The sequence below is a fragment of the Triplophysa dalaica genome, chromosome 10 (assembly GCF_015846415.1).
Source record: "Triplophysa dalaica isolate WHDGS20190420 chromosome 10, ASM1584641v1, whole genome shotgun sequence".
Lineage (NCBI taxonomy): Eukaryota > Metazoa > Chordata > Actinopteri > Cypriniformes > Nemacheilidae > Triplophysa > Triplophysa dalaica.
The window spans coordinates 12,995,962-13,020,259 of NC_079551.1; the positions used below are offsets into that span (position 1 = coordinate 12,995,962).

The window sequence follows — 24,298 nt, forward strand, 5'->3', positions numbered from 1 at the left end:
GTAGTTCCCGGACAGCCGAGCAACTTCCAGGTTGGTGAGGTGTCGGACACAAGCGTTCAGCTAACATGGGAACCTGCGTTCGAGAAAGAAGGAATCATCAGATACAAACTGCAATATGGCGAGACTGGACTTCAGGTGCCATCTTCAAAACAGACGTTCTTTATAACCTTCATTTTTGTTGACACTCCCGTCACCTTCTCTGTTGTTTTGTCATCAAACAGGCGACGGAGAAAACTTTCGGCCCGGCAACTTCCTTTGTGGTGGACGGCCTACGTCCTAACACAGAGTACTCATTCTCACTGGCCGCCGTCTCCAACAGAGGCACCGGAGCCTTCACCAAAGTAATATCCCAAAGGACATCTCAAGCCAGTATGTAGTCCTTTTACTTTCCCTATGGATGTGAGCGAAGGGTTGGGGGTCTGGTGTTGTTTTTTTGATTGAGAAATAATATCTACTCTGAGCTATAAATGGGGTCGGGTGCAACAACTCAGGGTCACAGAAACCTTCACCCTGTTTTCCAGTCTGCGGATATTCCTTTTCGACTCCACAAATGTCAAGGAGTAAATGTTAATGGTGTTGCTGTGTGACTTTAGGTGCTGGGTTGTGGGTTCTTTGTGTGTTATTTTATGTAAAAGCATATATGATTCGTGCAAGACGTTATCACCTTTGAGACGAAAGTTCAGCTATGTACATGTTACAAAGGTGATGTTGTTTTGCACTGTCCAAAACAGTGTTGCCTTTCAATATTTCTTATTGTACATAACATGATAAATGTTTTTTTGTCCTGTTAAAAAAAATGTTGAAACATTCTTGGTTGAGATGGTAAGGGTTATAGCTGTAACTTTGAAATGACCTGTGATGTTGAGTTTAACCGATGTCTCGACCCTCGGCAGGAATGCGTTGCATGCTGTTGACATGCACGTCTTTTTCTCCTCTGTTTGTTTCTCTTTAATCTGGGTCTCTCAATGTCACAGTTATGTACTTCAGAGAATTCCTATATGTGAAACAAACAAATCAATGCGGGATGATTGATCTCCTGCAGGCGTGCCGTTCGTTCCTTCGCCCCCCCCCCCCCCATGCTCCCTTCTTCTGTGTTTATATTTCTTTTTCATGTGTCAACAGCAAATGCACTTTTTTCTCCCATGTGACCAAAGCACACAAAATACTATCGACTCCGGTGTCTGCCATGGCTTTCCAGCACATCTCGTCCCTCGCTGCGTATTACCGAAAGCCACACAGTCAGCGTCCGCCAGCGCCCCTGGGTAGTCAGCATTTACTGACTGAATTATTCAACCCTCCGGCCTAAAAAAAGATCATGGTTTGGATTCGGCGCCTGACATCGTCAGTGCTCTAGTACAATACAATTTGTGCAATTTCAATTAGCGACCCAGAAGTGCAAGATAAACCCTGAGAACTCTGTTTTGTATTTTCTATTCAGTATAACTTTTTCGTTACATTATGATTAAAAAACGTCATTATTTTATTATCTCACGTCATTGCATTTAAATGTAATGTCGTATTGAATTTTGGTTTATTTGTTTTGCTTTTTATTTGATTTGTCGACAGCTGCACTCGGGCTGGCACGGACCAAACCTGATGATCCGTGTTACCCAGCATGATTCGAGCATGTTGTGTGATCTCGTGCGCTTCAAAAGAAGCAGGAAAATCTGACCTTTTGCACAAAGGAAGATACAATGATCAATTTGCATACCAAGAAATAACAGAAAATATATGGCGTTTTTAAAACCTCATAGGTTTTCTTTGATATTCAACAATTGGCGATATATTATCACCGATTTTTATGCATGTAACACATTTTAGTTGTATTTGTTTAAATTATTCATTGTGCGAAGAACAATTTTTATTTGGGCTGTTACAGTGTTAATACCTGGTTCAAACAATTCAACCAGGTACAAAATATGATCAGTTTACAGTTTAATTTTTGTTTAATTTCTTACGTTCCTTCCCTTCAAAGGTCCCCTAGGTTTGCTTCCGTCATGGCTAAGATGTCAGAAAGCCATGACAGCAGATTTCTGGACCATTTTAACACATCTTCTGTTTCTACCAGTTCAGCTCATTGGTGCAGAATGGGTGGTGTGGGGTTGGTTTGGTGCTGGGATGGAATGAACCCTTCTGCATTGACTCACAATGTAACAACTGGGTGTGAGAGAGCAAGCACTGAATGCATGCACTTCTTCCCCCTACCCCTGGGGGGCGCTCTGTCCATGCATACTTTCACCGCTGGCAAGGTCAAGCATGTCTTATGCTGTGTGTGTGTTTCCATATGTTCCATCTCTATATGTCTATATCGCTGCATTTATCTTTGTATGTCTTGTTTTACGATTTTTCTCTTTTTTTCTAAGCCACTTTTTACTTTTCTAGAAGCTCACCTGCTCTCTGGCTCGATGTTATTTAATTTAAATTTTAGTTTCGGTTTGGTTCACTTTTGAAAGGTTAGAGTTAATTTTGTTTCAGTGACTCTCTTTTAACACATGAGGAATCATCTCCAAGTTGTTTCGGGGATTTGTTTTTTTCTCTTGGGGTTTCGTTTAGCGTGATACTTGACAAACCTAACACACAGTAACGTCACTTACTGCAGCATCACCAAAGCAAATCTGTTAAAACTAAAGTGAGAGTATGTATCTCTAGGGGATTTTTTTTTTATTTTAAGACCCACACAAAGATGCACTCATTAGTATGAACGTTGAAGTATCGCAGGTTTACACAGAAAACATCAATGGGGCGACAGGTGTGGACGATTATTTAGCACAAACCGCCCTTTAATCTCACACATAAACAAGCATTATAGTGTGGATTCCCGTGAGGTAAGTGACCATCATTCACGAGAAAACCCAGCCCTGCCACCTCACTTTCCTGGATTTCTGCTATAACCAAAGCAAAAATGGTAAAAAATGTTTCTAGATATCATACTTTATAAAAATAAATGCATGTATTCAATGTCATATTAATATATATAATGACCTTAGTGGGTCATTGATGGCCGTAAATATTGCTATTCCTGCCAGTTTCAAATCCAAATCAGCATTGGAACCGTGTCAGATGAGTTTGCAGCTATAATGAGGGTCATCATGTTTACCAAGAGCTCCCTTGATACTCACTTGTGTCTGGACACTAATGAACCAGATTAACAAACCCTCCACCCCAGAGTCTTGCATTATCTGGTGGCAGGCTGGATTTCCTCATGGACTGTGAAAAAAGTTAAATGTCTGTGTTTTTTTTTACGGTACAGTGCAATTGTTCTAGACTGTTGTTCGCTTTCCAGTCCCATCAGAGTTGCCAGGAGGTAGTAGGTTGGACGCCCCTGTGACGGTCGGACAGGTAGTACTCCACTAACCCTCGGCATCCCCCACATGTTACAGAACACGTCAATGGACGAGTCACTCTGTTGAATGTTGGGGTATGTCAAGCCTGAGGTTTAGCAGAGATAGACGCTCCTGTCTTGACCGAATGGGTGGCAGCGGCATTCTGGGAAATGCTTGTATCAGTCAGTGGATATTGAACGAGGCTCAGGTTCAGACACGGAGCTTCTACAAACTGAGAGTGAGGGATTTGGCACCATTGGGGTATTGGGTCGGGGTAGCAATAGCTTGGTCTGGGATGGGGCAGGTCCAAAAGTAGCAGATTAGCAAGGTGCTAGAACCCTTATCTCAGTGTTGTGGATCCTCATGCTAGTGTAAACAGTGAATAGCCTGACAAAAGCACAGGGGAAGCTCTCTCCCTCCAAGCCGCCCAAAGACACACAGCCATGCACATTTTAGGAAATACCATGAAGTCTTTGATAATCGAGGCGGGATGAATGTAGCGTGCCAGAGCTGAATTTGTGAAGCTCAGCAGAGGGAGGGGGCTTCACCCGAGCGACTCGAGGGAAAACATCTCCCTCGGTTCTGGTGCTTGTGGTAAGAAAGTCTTTTAAAATGAGTGTTTGAAGATGTCAGGTACGTATGACGTACGGGAAAATGCTTTGTGTTTTCGTTAATGGTCTTACTTTGAGTTTGAAGCTTGGTTTTTATGAGTTGACATTTCCTAATGTTTTCTTTCTAGCCATTATTTCACACAGGGGTTTTTTCATCGTTGTGAAATTTTGTTGTGTTGCTTTTTCTAAGGTGTTCATCCATTTAAATTTCAGTCACAATTATGTTTTTATCTCCTGTCCTGTTCGATTTCCCTTTCATTCATTTGAGCTGCTTATAGCTTCAGAGACGCTACAGCAACCAGGACTAAAGTAACTTTTTACGCTCACTTTTTAAAGTTCCAAATGGAGATAAATGTTACAGGCCCGCATCTGTCTCTTATAAGTAAAACGCCCCCATCTGCGTGAGCTTTTAGCGCGCAGGGACTGAAGAACCTGGCAGACTTTTGTATTGATTTAGAATGGCACTGGCATTGTAATTTCTAAAATGCACAGGGGAAGTGTCTGACTAAAAAGTCTGGAAATACCAGAATGAATGGCCTTCATTCGAATGCAAATAAGGTGATCTGTTTCCCCCCCACCTCGTGGTGGAAATCTATCCTGAGTGCCTGGAGTATTTAGCGTAGGAGATGTGCTAAATCTTAACAGCAACAGGCAGCAGATATAGTCGGATAAATGACAGCTGCTATAGCATCTTACAGGCCACTTTTACTTTTAGATATTTGACATTAAACCCCTGTTTTTTTTTAACCATTAGTCTTCTGCATGCGAAACATTCCGACTTTTCCGAATTCAAGCTTTTCTGTTTGCATTTGCCCTCGGCTCCATTTTTATCCTTTGATTTACGTTTCGGTGTTTGTTGTTGCTTGTTTTTTTTTTGGTTGAGTTTTCCCTTTTATCATTTTCTTTTTCTCTTTCCCATCTTTTCGTTTTTTGTTTCCCACCTCCCCTCTCCCCCCCTCCCTTAAACCTGAGCAGAGCCCTCAGCCCCTCCTCAAGAAATTACATGCGCCTCCTCCAGCTCCACCACACTGCTGGTAAGTTGGCGCCCTCCGCCGGCCGACAGCCAGAACGGGCCGCTGACCGGGTACATAGTGCGTTACGCAGTGGTGGGGGGCGGTGCAGAAATCAGCGCCGAGCCTGTGGAAGAGCCACCCGTGCCACCCAGCGACGACCAGATCCTCCTGCAGCGGCTGGAGAAATGGACCATGTATCGGGTCATGGTGGCCGCCAGCACCAGTGTGGGTCCGGGACCTGAGAGCCAGCCGCTGCTCTGCCGCACAGATGAAGATGGTATGTTTTATTTTTTGGACTGGATTTTCACAATGGTGATTACATAAACATTTCCCTTTAAGTTATGAATGCTTTCTAGTCACAGTGTTAAAGAACATGTATGAGAAGAACATTAACACAAAAATGATGCTGTCAGAGCTTTTGCAAGCAAACAGGCCACAGACATAAATACAGTCATCCAGCTAGTGTTTGCAAGAAATTGTGCCGGATGTCCCCTGTGACAGGCGCTCCGCTGTGATTGACAGCAGGAGTTCAGGACACCAGCTAGTAATCAATACGGAACACGCCGCATGCTGCGTTTCCGGGGCTTCGGCGGCCCCGCTAGGTCCCGTTGGGGTCGCCCTTCGGTGGATGTTTTTGTCGGGGTGGTCAAGCGGACATGTAAGCTGTAGGCGGGTCAAGAGGAAAATAATTCCTGCCCGGACTTCTCACGGGAAATCTTGGCAACAGAGTTATTTGAGTAGTGACACGTTACGAAATCCACGTCCTTGGAGACGCAAGGCATTTTATATTGAGGCGAGCTTCGACACTTCTGCGCCTGCGCCTTTATTGAGCGTGTTGGAAATCTCTCTTCTCCTTACAGTGGTAGCCAATAACCAGAGACATTAAACGTCAAGGCCTCGTATAAAAGGATTTTCATTAGCTCACAGGTAAAAGACCGCAGCCGGTGAATTGATCAGAGCCGGGATAAGAGTGATCGTTAAATGGAACGGCGTGAAGTGGCTGGTGGGGTATATAGGGGTGTGATATTACATTTGATTAAATGTCCCTCAAGATAGTCGCTTAATCTGTAACTTGGTTTCACGTAATTGAATGTGCGTACCGGCTGAGACCGGGCTGAGTTTCTTTTAGGAGCACTAAGATGGGTGTAGAACATCGTGTTCTCTTTAGGCGAGCAATTAGGATTTTGAAAAGTTTCGTAATCACTTTTTGTAACTGTAATTGGTTCGAACCTTAACTCTGTGCCTTAAACTTTGATGCCTAGTTCATCCTGTACAGATTATGTGCACCTGAATGATGTCTCAGGTCATGTGACTTGTCGAACAAGCGACTTGTCGATGCGCTGTTTCTTTGTAAGCAATTAAACATTTAAAAAAATTGTAATGTTGAAGGACCTTAGCGATTATTGTAGTGCAGAATATCTTAAATATTCAGAGTTAAACTTTTTGACCCGGGCTAGTAGGCAGCTGCATAGCAACATCCTAGCAACCGCTCAAAACACCTTAGTCTAGTGCTAGCAAGCTTTGTGCAGGTTTTAAACCAACGTCAACAAAAACATGTCTTTAATTCCTATGTAGTACCCGGTGCCCCCCCTCGCCGCGTGGAGGTGGAGGTTCTCAACTCCACCGCCATCAAGGTGATATGGCGTTCCCTGTTGCCGGGTAAACAGCACGGCCAGATCCGTGGCTACCAGGTCCACTACGTGCTGGTCGAGAATGGCGAGTCCCGCGGCCTGCCCCTCATCAAGGACGTGATGCTAGCTGACGCACAGGTACGTTAACACCACACAAACGGCATGTAACGGGGTTGAATACACACACGGCCACTGCAAATGACGGAAATCCTGTTATGAATAATTTAATCTATGAAGTTCTTGCAACTTTGCTATTAATGTCGCAGGAATGCTTTCCACAGCAGTCCTAAACATCTTATCTCGCAGCAGAATTGCACGGTTTAGTCAAAGCTCTAATGAGGTTAACCCCTCGTAGTGTAGATAAAGGAACGCTGATTATGTCTTCAGTATCGAGCGCTGCAGTCACAGTAAAAAACAACCGCCTTCGGCTGAAACCTTAAGTTATACAGAGATGTTTCTTTTAGAAAACTATATAAGAATTGTTTATTTATTGTGTATGTTGAATTTCATTTTGAAGAGGCGTATCCTGGAAAGCTTGACTTCTTAAGAATTATCTCACATTTATTTTCATCTAGCACACTTTACACCTATTTTCAAAAGATCTTCTTTTGATGAATTAGCTGAATTAGAAAAATTTGAATTTGCTTTCATAACCGATAGAAGATGAACACAAACATCTCTTTTGAAATAAAATTCACGGTACTGCTTGTGAGTAATATCACAGCGTTAATTACGTTTGAGTTTTGTGGATTCACGATTTATAATGAGTGTGAATCGACCCTTGCCTTTCGTGACTCAAATAAGCGTTTATTATTTATTTTAGCTGTTAATGAATAAAACTTGGCTACCATTTCTTCCTCTTTTCTTAATGTTTAAACTCTAATCCACACTGACCTACTTCACTCTGGCACTTTTACCTTCTGTCCTCATACACGGTTCTTTATTTCCTCTTTCTCTGTAAATCGCTCTCTCTCTCCTCCTGGGTGGGGGATGTTAGTGGGAGAAGGACGACACGGCTGAATATGTGAGTACGGTTGTCGGCGAGTGTTCGGTGTCGTGTATGAACCTGTGATGTTACATTGCTAAGAATATTGTCACACTCACATCCATACCGACTGAATCTTTTTTTAACACGTGTCATATTGTTTCATTTAACATGCTTAATGAATCTACGCTAACCTTGAAATGATGTAACATCAGGGTTCCTTTATGTCTGGCATGGATGAGTGTGTTACGCGTGTTATGTCGTGCTTTTATGCTACATTTTTTCATCGTGTGTAAACTCAAGCTAGTTTTAAAGGGTGATGCATTGGGTTGATTTTATTTTATATATTCTTTATTTATGCATTTATGTAAGCAAATGCAATAGTGATTGCTTTTCAAACCCCAACAATTGCATGAATATTTGGTGTTAAACAGGTTGGTTTTCTTTGTAGCGCATGCCGTTAATTTCCCCCTTCATGGGCGCTCATCAAAGTTTGCTTCCTTCACGTAAAATCAGCTTGCTAGCTCCGTAGAAACTCATTATTCTGAAGCCGTTCTGTTTGCACAAGCACTTTGCTCGAGCTCTCTGTTGAATGAATTCACAGACATGTGTTGTAGACCAGCGGGAATGGCAATCCATAACCTGGTCATGCTAGATGACATGCTAAAAGCCAATAACAGCAATCCACGGTGAAGGTTGCTGTTAAATAATCATCTTGTTAATGTTGAAGCGTGTTCTTGTAGAACAGTATATAATGGACAGATAATACTCAAAAATCATCTGCATTAGTCTATCTAAAGACATATGTGAATGTGTAGTATATTATATTAATCATGTTATTATAAAATAAGTTTTATTATTTAATCATATTAATGTTAAAGTAATATAGACATTTTTAGATTAATTTTTATTTTATAATATTTTTTTAAGTAAGGTTATTTGGTTTGCTCAGTAAGCAACATTATTTCTATTTACTATATTGTATTATATACATTATATTATAATATATTATATACTGCTGAATTAATAAAGTGATATTATAGTTTATAGTAACTATTACAGTTTTGAAACCCACTTTATATTATATTATAGCATAACATTATTTATATTTACTTTATAGTATTATATATATTATATTATAATATATTGCTGAAACAATTAAATTATATTATAGTCTATAGTAACTATTACAGTTTAGAAACTTACTTTATATTATATTATATTATAGCATAACATTATTTATATTTACTTTATATTATTATATATATTATATTATAATATATTGCTAAATCAATTAAATGATATAATAGTTTATATTAACTATTCCAGTTTAGACACCTTCTTTATATTATATTATAGCATAACATTATTTATATTTACTTTATAGTATTATTTATATTATATTATAATATATTGCTGAATCAATTAAGTGATATTATAGTTTATAGTAACTATTACAGTTTAGAAACCTACTTTATATTATATTATATTATAGCATAACAATATTTATATTTACTTTATAGTATTACATATACAAAATTATAATATATTATATATAGTTGAATTAATAGAGTGATATTATAGTTTTAAGTATGTATTACATTTTAGCAACCTTCTTTATAATATATTATATTGTATTATATTATATTATGTATCATGCCACTTAGTGATGTAATGCTATTGTAGTTTTAAAGAATAAGTTGTATTATTGTGATAAGTTATGTTATTTTGTTATACACAGTTGTACTGTATATATACTTTTGTATACCTACAAGCTGTTTTTATACCTACTCAGAGAATTGATATACTTTTATTTAATGTGACACATGTGTAGCAGGTGCAAACGACAGAGCGTCTCATTGAAAAGAGGGGAAATTGATGGCATGCCTGTACGAGTGGCACATCGCATAGACTTCTTAAACCTCGAGTTCCCAAACCCAGCGCTAACTTCTCTCTCCTTGTCCATTAACAACAGGAGATGGTCATCGGGGGGCTACAACCTGACACCACCTATTCTATCACCGTGGCAGCCTACACCACAAAAGGAGACGGAGCCCGGAGCAAACCCAAGCTAGTGGTGACTAAAGGATCAGGTGGGTAATAATAACATTATCATTAGTCCAGTCCACAGCCCTGCAGGCGGGCTCTTATGAGCTCCAGGAACCAATACCAACCTAAAGGGATTGCAGTGAAATAACACATAGTGTTTCAGAGTACATAAAAGCAAAGAGAATTAATAGCAGGGTGAAAAAGTTTGGTGTTAGACTTCAAAAAAATCTAAGAGTCATTTAAAGGTACAGTACTGGCCTGATGCTTCACTGCAGCAAACAAAGCCTCTCTTTCTGGGCTCTGAAAACCTCACACGCGGAGACGCGCCACCGCCGTGACAGGTGTGCTTGTCGCAGGTGTCACCATGTGACAGTAACGCCCTATGCAGCTGTCATTTCCCACCGCCATCTCCTCCACACACACATACGGCGACACACTTCACCCCCTCACAGAAAGCATGTCCCCTCTCTTTACCCGCCTCCAAAACTGTGACCAAACTCTTTACCGGACAAAAGAAATAAATAAATAAACAAGCGCCGACTCAGCCCCGCTTATAAAAAAGGAGGCATTATGTTCTTTCATGTGGCAGCGAGAGACACCCTGACCAATGTGGCTAAGAAAAGCCACCGCAGGCCACTTTCATGGCTCATTTCATGAGACATAATACTGTCAGACAACATAAGCCCTTGACTTATTGCATTGATAAGGCCCGACCCGCCCCTTTCATGCTCGGGACCTTCCGTGGTGAATTGTCGTCGGAGAGAGACGCCTGTCCCTGAGCCGCCGCTCTGCGTGAGGGAGATAGACTTCAGAAGCCTCGGCCGGGACCGAGGAGCCTGTCAGTCATGCAGAGCCGTCATTCAAATTGTGTTGATACCAGACGGGTGCTTAAAGAAAGAGGCACAAGCTAGAGACGGATGAGCACTGGAGTGGCTGTTTGAAGAGGTTTCCTTTTTAAAACCAAATTTCATTTACTAATGACTAAAAATAAAGGCAGATTTTTGCAGTACAAACATTTTGGTTTCACAATTCATCTTTTGAGTCATCTCTGAGCCGCTTGCTATAGGGCTTCTTTTATCACACCGTCCAATGCCAGGATTTTGTAACTTTCTGCAGGTTATTCTCTAGACAACACTTTGAATTATTTAATCGTTTTGAATTATTGAGTTGGCATTATGGGAAATGAATTATTCTGTTTATATAAAGCATTAGTTCAGACTCTTAAATTGTTATTGTGTATGCCTTAATTGAATTGAGCTGATACAGTAGTTGTGACCACACATCAGTTCTATAGTGATGTGCTAAGTTGCACTGTTGCCTAGCAACCGTTAACATTTCACAGGTACGGCTAATGAACCTAATTTAGTTAGTTGGAAAAATGTACTCATGGTGCTTGTTATCAACTGTAATGCTAAGTCATATTATAGTATCCAATGTATAATCTTAGTGTAATTTATTATTGTATGGGGTTGCGCATTATTAGTATAGTAAGCTATAAGGTAGCATAGTATAATATGGTATAGTTGCTGTGCTGTAGTATGAAAGCATGTAGTATATACAGTATAGTGTAGTGTTTGTAAGCTATAAAGTATTAACGTATAATATGGTATAGTGGCATATAGTATGGTATAGTGTTACTGTGCCATAGTATGGAAAGGTGTTGAATATACGGTATAGTGTAGTGTTTGTGTGTGGTGAAGTATGATATGGTGCAGTGTAGTATCATGTGATAGTGTACAGCACTGTATGGTGTAGTGTAGTGTTAAGTGTAGTAAAATATGGTATAGTGTGGTGTAAAGTAGGCTATAAGGTATTTAAGTATTATATGGTATAGTGGCGTATAGTATGGTATAGTGTTACTGTGCTGTAGTATGAAAGCGTGTAGGATATACGGTATAGTTTAGTGTTTGTGTGGTGTAGTATGATATGGTGCAGTATATGGTATAGTGTTACTGTGCCATAGTATGGAAAGGTGTTGTATATACGGTGTAGTGTTGTGTTTGTGTGGTGTAGTATGATATGGTGCAGTGTTGTATCATGTGATAGTGTACAGCACTGTATGGTGTAGTGTTTTATTAAGTGTAGTAAAATATGGTATAGGTTAAAGGAGGCTAGAAGGTATTTTTGTATAATATGGTATAGTGGCGTATAGTATGGTATAGTGTTACTGTGCCATAGAATGGAAAGGTGTTGTATATATACGGTATAGTGTAGGGTTTGTGCGCTGTTGTATGATATGGTGCAATGTAGTATAATGTTATATTATTCTGTACGGTACAGTACAGTACTGTGTGGTATAGTATAGTGTAGTGTTAAGTGTAGTAAGGTATGGTATAGTGCATATGAGTGTAGTAACATATGCTATAGGGTAATTTTAAGTGTAGGGTCAGGCAGTTAGGTTAGTGTAGTGTTGAGTGTAGTAAAATATGGTATAATATTGTAAACTTTAGTGTTAAGTGTAGTAAAATAAAGGATAGTCTGGTTTTAAATGTTGTGAAATATAATATAGTCTAGTGTTAAGTGAAGTAAAATATGGAATCATTTAGTTTTCAAGTGTATGAAGTGGTTCAAGTGGTATGGTGTAGTAAAGCATGGTATGATATAGTATAATGTAGTGTAGTATAGTGTCGTCTAATGTTTGTGCAGTGGTAGTATAGTATGATATAGTGTACTTTTAGTAAAGTGTAGTGTTATGTTATGTAAGTGTGGTGTTATGTAGAATTGTGAAGTGTGTTGGAGGCCTTCAGTGTCAGGCACAGACTAATGTGTTACCAGCTCGGCCCACAATGCATCGCTGCAGTTTTTAAGGCGCTGGTTTTATAAAGTCTCAGAATGGCTCAGTTTCAATGCTGTCGACAGGTTAGTCACGTGACGTGATCGCCGAAGGTTAGGTTATTTCACTATAGAACAGAGAGAGAGAAAGGCAATCCTTTCTTAATCAGCGCCTGTGGGTCAACAGCTGTTAATGCAGGCTCTAATGGGAAACGTGCCTGTGGCCCCGTGGAGGGGATTGTGTGTCGTCCACTGGAGTGGACTGGAGTGCTGAAGGGGAGGGGGACAATCACAGCATCTCTGACCCTCGTTGTCCTCACGCTGCGGCAGATTGGCCCTTTTCCGTGTCTCCATCAACGTCTTTTCTCCGAGGCATTTGTCCTCGTATCTGTTCTCGCGTCGTTCAGCTGTGTTAAGCCTGTGTGTCTGTCATCTGTTCATGAACATCTTTTAGTCTTATCGTGGACAAAATAGCGGTGTTGGTTAGTGTACGTGTGAATTTATTTGTTCAAATCAAAAAGGTTCTGGAAACTGTTCGTATACACGCACAATCCATGTAGTAAAACGTGAGAGAGAACTGTATTGCCTTAAAGAATAGATTTATTGTTATCATCTACTTGCCGCTTTGTGTTATAGCGGTATGTACATGCACAAAAGATTGAGTTGAAAATATCCATTTCTCAAACAGCAGGAAATGGGCTTGTAATGTAAATCCCCTTATAGTCGGTTGAAATGCTTTTTCTTTCATAGTGACTAACAGAATGAAAAAGAGATCCGATAAAGTTCATTTAAATGTAATGCTCTCTCTCTCTCTGCAGTGCCCGGGCCTCCTTTCCTCTCCGTGGATCAAACCTCAGAGACGTCCGCGCTAGTACGCTGGCAACCCCCAGAGGTCCTCTCGCCGGGTCTGGAGTTGCAGGGCTATCGTCTGCAGTTCGGCCGCAAGGACGTGAACCCTCTGGCCACGCTTGAGTTCGGCCCTGACGAGCTGGAATATTCCGTCAGCAACATCCACCGAGGGGCCACGTACATGTTCAAAGTCTCCGCCAAGTCCAAATCAGGCTTTGGAGACGAAGCAACGAGAGACCTCCGAATCCCAGAGGAGGTTCCCAGAGGGTATCCTCAGATAACCGAGGACACTAACATCACCTGCTGCTCGCTCCAGTTCTCCTGGGTGCCTCCGGTGCTGGCCGAACGCAACGGCGCCATAACAGAATACACGCTGGCTTATCAGGAGGCCGGCATGGTGGGCGGACCCAAAGAACTGCGTTTGCCGGCGAACCAGAACAGATACACCCTCAACAGCTTGAGGCCCGACGCCGTGTACGCCTTGAAAATTCGAGCACACACCAGTGTAGGTCCAGGGCCCTACAGCCCGTCGATCCAGTATCGAACGGTGGCCTTCGAAGCAGGTATGGTTTGCTTGTTTTCCTCGCCCCACCCAGGACACCACAACCTCTTCTTTGAAAACCGCAATGCACCTAAACCACGATTAAATAACAAACTCCGGGAGCCACATACCTCACTTGCACCCCACCCCACAAACAAGGTAAACAGTCAGTAAGCTAAAGTCAGTCAGTTTTGAAAAGGGAGGAGCATCGGTTCTGTGAGGTAAGTGCTGATTGGTCAGACACGCCCAGCACGTACACTCGTCCACTCACAATCCCCCCCAGTGTACTGAGGTAGGCGAGGACCACGTGCAGGCAGTTTTTTTTACTTGATTTGGCTTTTCCTTTTTGGTTAAAGATTCTCATTTCTGTCCTCAACCACCCCCCACCCACACTGGGATGGTTTGCAGCATGGCGTCCCATGATGCACTGCTAACAAGTGTGTTTGGGGTTTGTCCTTGTTTCTGTCTAGCTCTCTGCCACGGCAGTGCCCATCCAAGCGAGAACAGGGTTGCTCAAATATAACAAGGGTTCAGATATTCAGGAGGGAATTATGGGAATGTTTCGTTGGGGCGGCACTGCCGGGCCAGGGTGGGCAGAGTACTGTGTGATTTTGTGGTTCTGTGTTCACAAGTCCAGTCCAACGTGCTGTTTGTCCCAACCGAGCGCCTCCCCCCTTCACATAAACATCACAATCTGTTCACCATGTGGGACCAAACCTCCCCACACCCTCTGAATATAGTCGCGAGCGCTCTTAACACTCTCCGCTCTCTTAAGCGTTCTGCTACTCTGATCTATTGCTAAAATGTCTGGTTTGTTTTTCTTCCTCCTTCACAACCGGACAGACGTCCCAAAGAACTTCACTGTCAAGCTGGTCACCAAGACAACAGCGCTGATAACCTGGAAGTTTTCAGACAGCCGCATGCCGTACCGCTGCATGGTGAGCCAAACGGCATCGTTGATTCAGAATCTGTCCTAACGAAAAGTTTTCCCCACAAGCTTTAATTTTCTCCAAATCCCATCGTCTGCAGATCGAATACAACAGGCAGAAAGTCGACATCGATGCTAGGATGACCAAAGCTCTCATCACCAACCTGCGGCCAAACACCACCTACGATTTCAGAATCACCTGTCAGGATAACGCAGAGGACGGACCCAAACACAAGCTCACTGCCCGGACCGCCCCGCCCATTCTGATCAGAAAACCAGAGCTGGACATCAAGAGAGAGCCGGACAACACGCTGACCATTCTTTTCCCTCCGCTGGAAGCCAGAGAAGTGATCAAGTGAGAAAAATATCCTGAAACATGAATGAAATGACCACATGCTTATGCTAATGTTATGCTAATATTCCCGTTAGCGTCCTTTTGCACCAACAATGCGCAATGTTGTGTGTAATTGGGAATTGAGACAATTCGGGATCAACATTTCTGTTGTACTCAAATAACCATTTTCATTTTGCGCTAACCTGTACCGTCTGGATTGCAGGGTCATCTTTGTTGTGGTTGTGCCGTTGAAGAAGGGTAGAGGACAAGTGAGACATTTCAAGAACCCAGACGAGCTGGATCTAGAAGAGGTGAACGTTACTCCTGTTTTTGACCTTGTTTCAAAGACGGTCACTATAAGCAATCTCACTAGGGCATTGTGGGAATGTTCTCGGAGGTTCGATGGGGAGAGGAGACAATTATACAGCTCTTATCCCGAGCACAGGCAGATTGCCATGCCTGGCCCACTTGACCTTGAGATGATAGCTAGAACGCTCACTCTCCGTTTTAATTATTATTTTAATTTTTGACTCGCGGCACAAGTGCAGCGCTTTTTTTTAACGTGCTTTTCGTTTCTCCTTTCAATTTGTTTGTTGTTTCTTTGAAGTCACTTTTTATATAGCAATGATTTTTTAAAGCAATCTCTTCATGATTTCTCTGCAGGCTCATGCCCTAATCTTCCTTTTTTTCTTCCACAGCTGTTGGGCGAGAAGACACTCGGTCAGCGTCACGCCCGGACCACCCGTCAGCTCAAGCAGGTGGATGGGAAGAAGCCCTACATTGCTGGCAGCTTCAAACCCTCGTCCATGCCTCCATCCTTCACTCTAGGAAACAACATGGTTTACAGCGGTTTTGAGAACCGAGCCCTTGAACCTGGGCAGGAATACGTGTTCTTCATCCTCGCTGAGCTCCACACTGCTGGAGGGGTGAGGGAAAGAAACCATAAACAGCTAGTGTATACCTGTATATCTACATATACAACACACTCAACTGAATCATTTTTTTTCGCACGTGTGTAGAAGACGTTTGCATCAAGCCCCTACACAGATTCCATTACGGCGCCCGACGTGGATCCTCTCCCCATTGATACAGGTGGAGACGGGCTCATCTGGGTGGTGGGGCCGGTTCTCGCCGTGGTCTTCATCATATGTATCGTGATCGCCATTCTCCTGTACAAGAAGTGAGTGGAAGTTACAGTAACGTTAAAATATCTCTGCTGTCCTTCTGAAACCTTGCATCTCCATATTTGGTGATATTTGTTTGTGTCATAAATCATTGTTATTGGTCATGCTTCATGTTTGTGAAGGGGTTTTGCAAACGTGTAATCAATACAAATTATTAAAAAGGGCTTGTCGACTTCGCAACACAGTTTTTTCCTAAAAATCAGCGCATTTGGACATCTGTGGTTTCGGAAGGACAGCGACGACATGTTTGATTGTATGTTTACTATAAAGTACCCGAAAAAAAAATTACACGCTTTTGTTTCTCATCCAGCCAACAGGTCTAGTGTACATGAGGGCACATTTCATGCGTCCATTTTTACAGCTGAACAAAAGTTTTTCAATAACAAAATATGTCATTTTTTTATACATTACATACATTATATAGGTCCTAAATTAATCGAAAAGCAATTCAAACGAATCCAAAACTGATTCTCATTGCTTCTTATGCGTCTTGTGACCAAGTAAGATTATAGCACCATCTACATCACAACAAATGTGAGAACCAATGAGATTTGAATATATCGGCTAGCCTTTCATTTTTTTGTGATCTTCTCCTTTAACCCCTGTTGCTGTAAATGAATGTTAATGTAAGGAAGTGTCGAACGAAAATTTCAAGACTGACGCTTTCTTTTAGAAACGTTGCCTCCAGCGTTTGCGTAGTTTTCAAAACTTCAAAGAGTAGCGAAGGAGGGCAGTTGATTCTAAAGTATCAAACATTAATGAGACGACAGCTAATAGCCGTTACCGATTCAGTCCACTTTCACTTTTAGCATGCAAGCGTGCTGGATGTCAAAGGGAAGCCGTTGCTCATTAACGCCTCAAAAACGAGGTTAAAAGCGTGATAGTGTTTCCTCCCTCCTCGGGACCTTGGGTCCGACCTCTGGTGTCTTATAGCCCCCAGCGGACACACAAACAGACACACGTCTTCAACAGGTTTCTCCAAATGCAGATGAGCCTAATGTGCCACAGGCCGCCCTGTGAATTCAAATGCGCTCCATTGATTTTCTTCTTATTTTCTCTCCTCTGCATTCTTGTTGTGTTTTTTTTTCCTTTTATATATTTATTTCACTTCAACGCTTGCCACGGATGCAGTAAGCCCGACAGGTAGGTCTTAGCCGTGCTTTATTGTTGTTTTTAAGGGGGCGAAAGAAAGCATTCCGTTTCCGCAAAAAAGCGAGTTTTAATTAGACGGCGGAGGAAACGGCGACTGGCTTTTTTGAATGGTTTGTGGATGCGGCTTTGGCTGTGTTTTGGCTGTACATTCTGTCACTGTTTTCATGTATACAGCGGGAGCTTTAAAGAAGTTGAATGTTATGATGTAAAATTATTTTTGGATGTTAGTGTAGTTTACACAATCTGAGTTTGAGTTGTCTAGAGACGTTCTTAGATTGATTTTCAACTTTTGGACCCCACTGTGTATATATATATATATATATATATATGTGTGTGTAAGCTTTGTATTTGCTTCGAGTTAACTGTATGGCATTCATATATGAACAAATTGATTCAGATTGATCGAATCATTCTAAAATCTAAGACAAGAATCATTGTGTATCATGATGAGTTATTTGTGTCCAGAGGTTCTTTTTTTGTGTACTTTTAAAAAAGCACATCTTGTTGGTTCTTATGTGTCTTATTGTGACCAAACTATACATGACAAAGTTTGCAGGGCCATCTTTGTCACAAGACGTGTCTGAACCAATTTATTGATTCAAATTGATCAAACGAATCATTCTGAATCAAACACAAGAATCATTGTGTACATCATCATGGAGTGTTTTGGGTCACTGGGGGCTTGTTTTTGTGAATCTGTTCACTTGCGTCTTTATTTAGTCTTTCTGCCTTTCTTTTCGTTTTCTAAAGCAGTAAACGGAAAGAGTCAGAGCCACGGGCGAAATGTCTGCTGAACAACGCGGAAATCTCGTCTCACCACCCAACCGACCCTGTGGAGATGAGACGCATTAACTTCCAAACCCCAGGTACACACATACAAACTAACACAAAACATACACAATCCTCCTAACTTTAAACATGACGTCATGTATTAATTATCTCCAGATCGCATTTCATTTAACATTGAAAGAAAAACAAATCATGATGTTTTTTAAGATTTAGGATTATGTGCTTAATTATCATAAAGTGTCAAAAAAAAGTTGCATTTGTTTTTTTGAAGCAAAACATTTGATTTGCTTTCTTTTGATGTCGAGTTGAAATACGACCTGGACATGTTTTCACAAGTTTCACCCGAACACAACGGCACAAAGCAGGTCGAACATTTGATCCGCTCTTTGAAGTGTGAAGATATGACATATATTGTCAATTAAATGTAATATAACTGTCAGTTTGAAATGCGCCCGCTGTTATTTCTAATTTGCGTCTCCGGTGATGCAATTTATTCGTTAATGACGGTGCGCGGCCCGTCAGTCACGGTAACCCCGAAACGAAGGTTGCGTTCGAGGTGGTGAGAAAGCTCTTCTAACCCCGGTGCAAAATAAAACCCCACAGAGCTTTAGACGGTCCCCTCCCGCCTCGTTCAAAAGCAGACGATCTTTTGTCTCATCCAAATCCTGCAGTTCAAAGAACATTCTCTGCCGTTCTCATTCTCGCCGGCTTTGGACGCTAAACCTAGCCTGACATTTCTGTGGAAGGGTGCATTGCACCTCTCTCTCCTCCCGTCCGTTCTCGGGCGTCTCTCCATCAAACGGCTCTCGTTTCAAAGGCGGCAATCTCACCGGAGGAGGTCATAACTCGACCTCCGCCCGGAGCTTTCCATCTGCGCCGGAGATAAAGAAGAGAGAGACACAGAAGAAGAAAGCCAGAAAGGCGCTATCACCGACTCATTTCCCATAATCACCTGTCCATTGTCGAGCATCTTGTTCGGGCGCCGTCTAACAACACGTCTGAAAGCGCCTCGGCAAGCTTTTATTTTATTTTTTGTGTTTTTTTTCGCTTTTATTTCAACAAGAAGAGGCTAAGCTTAGTAAAGCTGCGTTTGTTTACCAACTTTATTAATTGTAGAGCGTTGGGTTTGTGGCATGCCGTCGTTCCATTATTATCTCTTTGCTTGGTGAATTTTATTTAAACACATTTTAGACCAATTAGCTGGGACGGGAGAACGCTTTAGCGACATTTCCATTAGCTAATAGGGGCGAACATACTTGAGTTCACATGGATGACCACACGAAATGTTGCGGTTATGCTAATGAAATCAGACATCAACATTCTGTTCGTTTCAGGTCACGTTTTAAGGGCCCATCTTGTGCTCGATTTGGTTATTCTTTGTTAAAATTATTAAAAGCGATTATTATTATATTCACCCACCCTTCGATTCATGTTGAGGTCGCTATATTTTTTATAGTAGCTTTAGTGTATCTCTGTTTGATGTGAGGTTGTGGTGGTTCGACTGAAAGCATCACAGATGGTCTAGACCAGAAGAACAGATCCGCTCTCTCTCTCGTCGCAGCTATTCTGACAGCTGGACAGACGCTAAGATGGCAAACGGCCGTGTGTGTTTTTAGCGCTCGATAAACGCCGCCATCTGATATTTCAAGCAAAAAAGAAGGATGTGTGTTATCTAAGTGAAGCACGACACAGTGTTGATGCCGTATTTAATCTGACGGTGTAGAAGATCAGTGTATAGTGTGTTGAAATGTTTGCGTTGTTTTAACGTCATTTTGTATTTACAGTTTTATTGGGTATTTGATTGTTCACGATTATGTGACTTTGTGTCGGACTGTCTGTCATAATTTTTTTGATTCATTCATAGTTTTCAACAAAACCATGATTACTGCGGTCACAACTACTACCACAACCTTTACTTTTCTGCTTGGTGTTGGTGTTTATTTTAATTGTGTTGAGAACGTACCACCATATAGAAGATTCTCCGCTGTTTGTCACATCTTTTGGGTTCATACCGCCAGCTATAGTTTATTAGGTCTGCCATCGGGTATAAAACATCCAGCCAATGCACAATGCGGATTGAAAAATAAATGATCGTTAGTAGATTTTAAGTCATTTCAGGATTGTTCTCAACAGAAATATTACTTCATTAAGAGATGTTTTTTCTTTTCTCATCTTTGCTGTTTTTCACAGATTCTGGTCTAAGCAGCCCACTCAGCGAACCCAGTTTTGACTATGAAAGTTAGTCCTCGCATCTCGCGCTGAGCTGTTGTGTTTTATGTTTGTATAACGCCCCACATGCCAGTAATGGGTTGTGTTCTCACAGTACATCCGCACATGACTGACTCCTCACAAACCAAACCAGATCTGTGCTGATTTCACTCCTGTAACCAGAGAAAGTTCAAAGCAGTCATCCTTCAAATAAAGCGGCGTTTTAACAACGTTATATCTCGGTAGCCGTTGTAAAATTGAGGCTTAGGCCATTCTAATCACGCGTCATTTTCTTTGTATGAAAACAATCACTTTGTTTTTAGAATAATTCAATTGTGACCAAAGTCAATTGATTAATGTGTAATGTCAATTGTAAAAATAATTTCTTGAGATATTTACGTGATGACTGCTTTGAACTTTCAATCGCGACACAGCTTTTGATTTTCTGTTTTTGACTGCTTCTGGCTGCACACTATTAATTCACAATTAAAGTGACACGATCACGGCTGATGATGTTCAGAAGAGTTTTCTGTGCCTTTTGTTCACGTGGATCTTGTTTTCACATTCCAGCATCCTCACAGCCCCCCCCCAACCGGCCGTTCAGCCCCCCTCCTCTCTCCAGCAACGCAGGCGTTCTGCAGGCAGAGATAAAGAGCAGAATGAATTAAAACCCTCCGCACACGACCGTCCGACATTTGATGCGACCCTCCCGCCCCCCAGCGGTCCGCAGAACCCAAAGCGCCTCATTCTGTTTATTTTTATGAGGAAATACAGCCAGCATTTCCCCCTTTTATATGTAAATGACCAGAGGCAGCGCGCCAATGGATATCAAAAGGATTTGTTGTTTCTATCAGCTGTCAAGAGCAAATAAAAGACTGGAAATATGTAATTGTACAGTTTGCGTACTCGCGCTAGATTGTTGGGCGTAAAAGATGCAGGAAAGGAATACAGAAAGAATATTAAAAACAACATTTCCTTAAACTATTTTAGGGCCTGTAGGGTATTTTTTTTAGACGCTCCAGAATACGATTTTTCACAGTGCTTTGAATAAATATGTAAAGTTGTACATGTTTTGTGTGGGATTAAATGTAATTTTATATAAACAAGAGCGTTTTCATTGAATCAAAAGACGATGAATGAGCAAAATTGAGGAACGTGTTGACATCGAAAAGCATTCATCTTCTGCACTCGAGACGGTCCGTCTCATCGCGCTGGTACCGTTTAGCATGCAGCTCTGATATCGGCTTGTTTGCCAAAGTTGCCCTTCGCATCTTTTTGGAGAGTGCTTCGGCATATATTAACCTGGCTCACTTTAAGAGGGCGAAACTTATTCCAGACGTCTCCGAAGAATTTGTCCAGACTGAGCAAAATAACGTTTTTGTACTAACAAAAGTGCCACTGCTAATGACTTACGTTCGTGATGTCCACTTAAAGAAAGAAATTACGTGAACAGGATGTGAAATTGAGGATGGCTAATGTGATTATGCTGATTATTTAGGGCTAATTAAATCAGCCCTCTTGAAAGATGTCAACGTTTAGCCGACTCTTGACCTCAAATTGACGCAGGAGACGACACAATATCATTTCCTCTATAAATGCAGCACCATCTAGGACCTAGTCAAGTTCAGCATAAATAGACAACATGTCCGTTTCACAGATATTCCATTACTAATTCATAATTGGATTAACTCTGGAGGATTATGGGAGTTTGGGGTGTGCGCATCACTGCACGTGCAAACTAACACAACGAAACGGCTTTCCTAGCACTGGCTGATTTTAAAGCTGAGAAAAACCACTTTAGTTTCCATCAGGTCATTATAACCCAGGCCAGAACTCTCGCAGGAGCGACCCGCACCGAGACCCCAATTACCCCCATCATCCCTTGCCCGCCGTCGCTCACACAAAGGGTTGCATACGGAAATCATCGCCAGCCTCTTCCACTCGAAAAGCTGTTTGAGTGTCAAGGCGCAAGTTTACTCAAGAGAAAAGCAATATTGTGTCGTACCTTTTCCCTAGATTGAAATGAGCGGCAATACAAAGAAATCAAGGACAATTTTTGTTTATCAGAAAAGACGGCGTAGTAAACGCAAACGGCTCCGTTTCTCCCCTCTGCGGAGCGTAAGAGCGGTTTTGAGATTTTGCATTGGATTTAATCTATTACATTTCGTCTCAGTGGACGCGGTCGTATTTCTCAAGGGCAGGTTTTTGTCTTGTTTCGATTTATTGCTCCTACGTCTGGCTTTGAAGGGAGATTTGTTTGATTTCGCAGAGGCAACCATGCCCGTTACTCCTCTCGTCTCTCATCACCTAGGACAAGCGTACGGTTTGTCTTACACGTCGCGTGTTTGTCTTGCTCCTGGGATATTTTATTTTCACTGTTTTCGAGAGTCGGGGAAAAAATGCGCTTTGGCAATATTGCAGGGCTATAAGGAACCATTTGCACCGCCATCGTCGCTGTAATTGGTCTGGGGGTTTTCTAGCACCATCGCTCGGGTTCTTCATTTTATCTCTTCTGTTTCATTGCCGACTGTTTAGGATGATCCCGATTGGTCAGATTTGCCACACAGAGCTCTGGTCTGGTCACACTGTGTCCCTAACATCACACCTCACCCATCATCTCACCTGCTGAAATGTTCCCTTCCCACGCACCCTTTCGAGCTTTTGTCTGCTTCTGTATGACCCGACTGATCATGTTTGTCGTCTTTTCTCGATTGGTTTGCAGGTATGATGAACCACCCGCCCATACCCATCAGCGAGCTGGCCGAACACACGGAGCTCCTGAAAGCCAACGACAATCTAAAGCTCTCTCAAGAGTATGAGGTAAACGCATCTAATAAACGCAGAGCGCTTTCATCCTCATGTGCACTGATGAACATTTTCTGCTTGATTTACCTAATACAATTATGCACAAAAAATCCTATTTTTTATGTGGATCGAACTAGACAAGAGTTGTGAATCTTCAACTGCCTCATGGGTCATGAGGGTCATGATTCAATGCATCTTGTCTGACCTTTTTTTACAATTGATAACACAAATACTTCAATCCTTTTTCTTACCACCATCATCGGTTACTGACCGCTCATTCACTGATCATTCACGTGCAGATGTAAATGCAGACATAAAATAGATGTCTGCTGTAACCATACAAAAACCTCAGTGACAAGAGGGTGAATAAATTATGAAAGAAATTTCATTTTCACTGAACTATCCCTTAAAAGGCCCAAAAATCTGTGACTGCATCAGGTTGACTTTCTAAATGAATAAATCTCACCAAAGCTCACTGAGACGTTCCGGCCTTAGGTCAAGAACGATGATCTCCCAGGGCGTGCTGTCTCAGCGTGAACCGCTAGGCTTACTAACTAGCCTGACTCTGATTAGCGCTCACTATTGCTCAGTCAGCCTTCATCTGCATAGAGCAAATGTCGTCGTCCATCGTAAGTCTCAGCGTGTTGCCATCAAAACTTAATGCCGCCTGAAATGGCACCCGGCTGAGCCTGATATCCCAGTGGGAACAGGGGGATTATTGGGTTGAATAGTTTTTTGCGACATTAGCTTAGCATAAAACTTAGCATGCGTTGCAATTGTTGTGTAAGAATGTCAGGCATTAACAGCCTCAATTGTCGTTTTTTAAATAAATGTTTGAAATTAACCACTTCATTTATCCTGTGCATATTTATATACTCCATATACACTTGATGCACATGTGTGTGTGTTTTGATATAGACGTTTCTTTTCCTACACCTTAGAGAAAATGCAGTTTTTAGCAAATAAATGTTTTAATTTATTGAATAAAAGACTCATTAGGGAGGATAAGAGGAAGTGATTTCGAGAAGACTGGTGACCTGTGTAGGAACAGCACGACGATTTAGCGGCTAATATCATAGCAGAGTAAACAGTGACATCAAACCCCTGATTGTAGGTTATTTAGC

At 41.8% G+C, this 24,298-nt stretch overlaps 1 protein-coding gene across 15 annotated transcripts in view; it reads left to right on the forward strand.

The window, feature by feature from the left end:
• The window catches only part of ptprsa (protein tyrosine phosphatase receptor type Sa), a 156,271-nt gene that overhangs the window by 115,028 nt on the left and 16,945 nt on the right, over positions 1-24,298 (forward strand). For 4 of the 15 annotated variants that reach the window (XM_056758615.1, XM_056758619.1, XM_056758617.1 and 1 more), the window contains 15 exons: positions 5-135; positions 222-369; positions 4,910-5,224; positions 6,523-6,716; positions 7,576-7,602; positions 9,539-9,656; positions 13,203-13,796; positions 14,618-14,712; positions 14,804-15,057; positions 15,260-15,347; positions 15,735-15,962; positions 16,056-16,216; positions 18,123-18,238; positions 20,352-20,399; positions 23,092-23,189. In XM_056758615.1, the coding sequence (XP_056614593.1) occupies positions 5-135; positions 222-369; positions 4,910-5,224; positions 6,523-6,716; positions 7,576-7,602; positions 9,539-9,656; positions 13,203-13,796; positions 14,618-14,712; positions 14,804-15,057; positions 15,260-15,347; positions 15,735-15,962; positions 16,056-16,216; positions 18,123-18,238; positions 20,352-20,399; positions 23,092-23,189 (2,615 nt within the window). The remainder of the gene's footprint in view (positions 1-4; positions 136-221; positions 370-4,909; positions 5,225-6,522; positions 6,717-7,575; positions 7,603-9,538; positions 9,657-13,202; positions 13,797-14,617; positions 14,713-14,803; positions 15,058-15,259; positions 15,348-15,734; positions 15,963-16,055; positions 16,217-18,122; positions 18,239-20,351; positions 20,400-23,091; positions 23,190-24,298) is intronic. The other 11 variants (XM_056758622.1, XM_056758628.1, XM_056758620.1 and 8 more) reach the window with 8 other exon arrangements.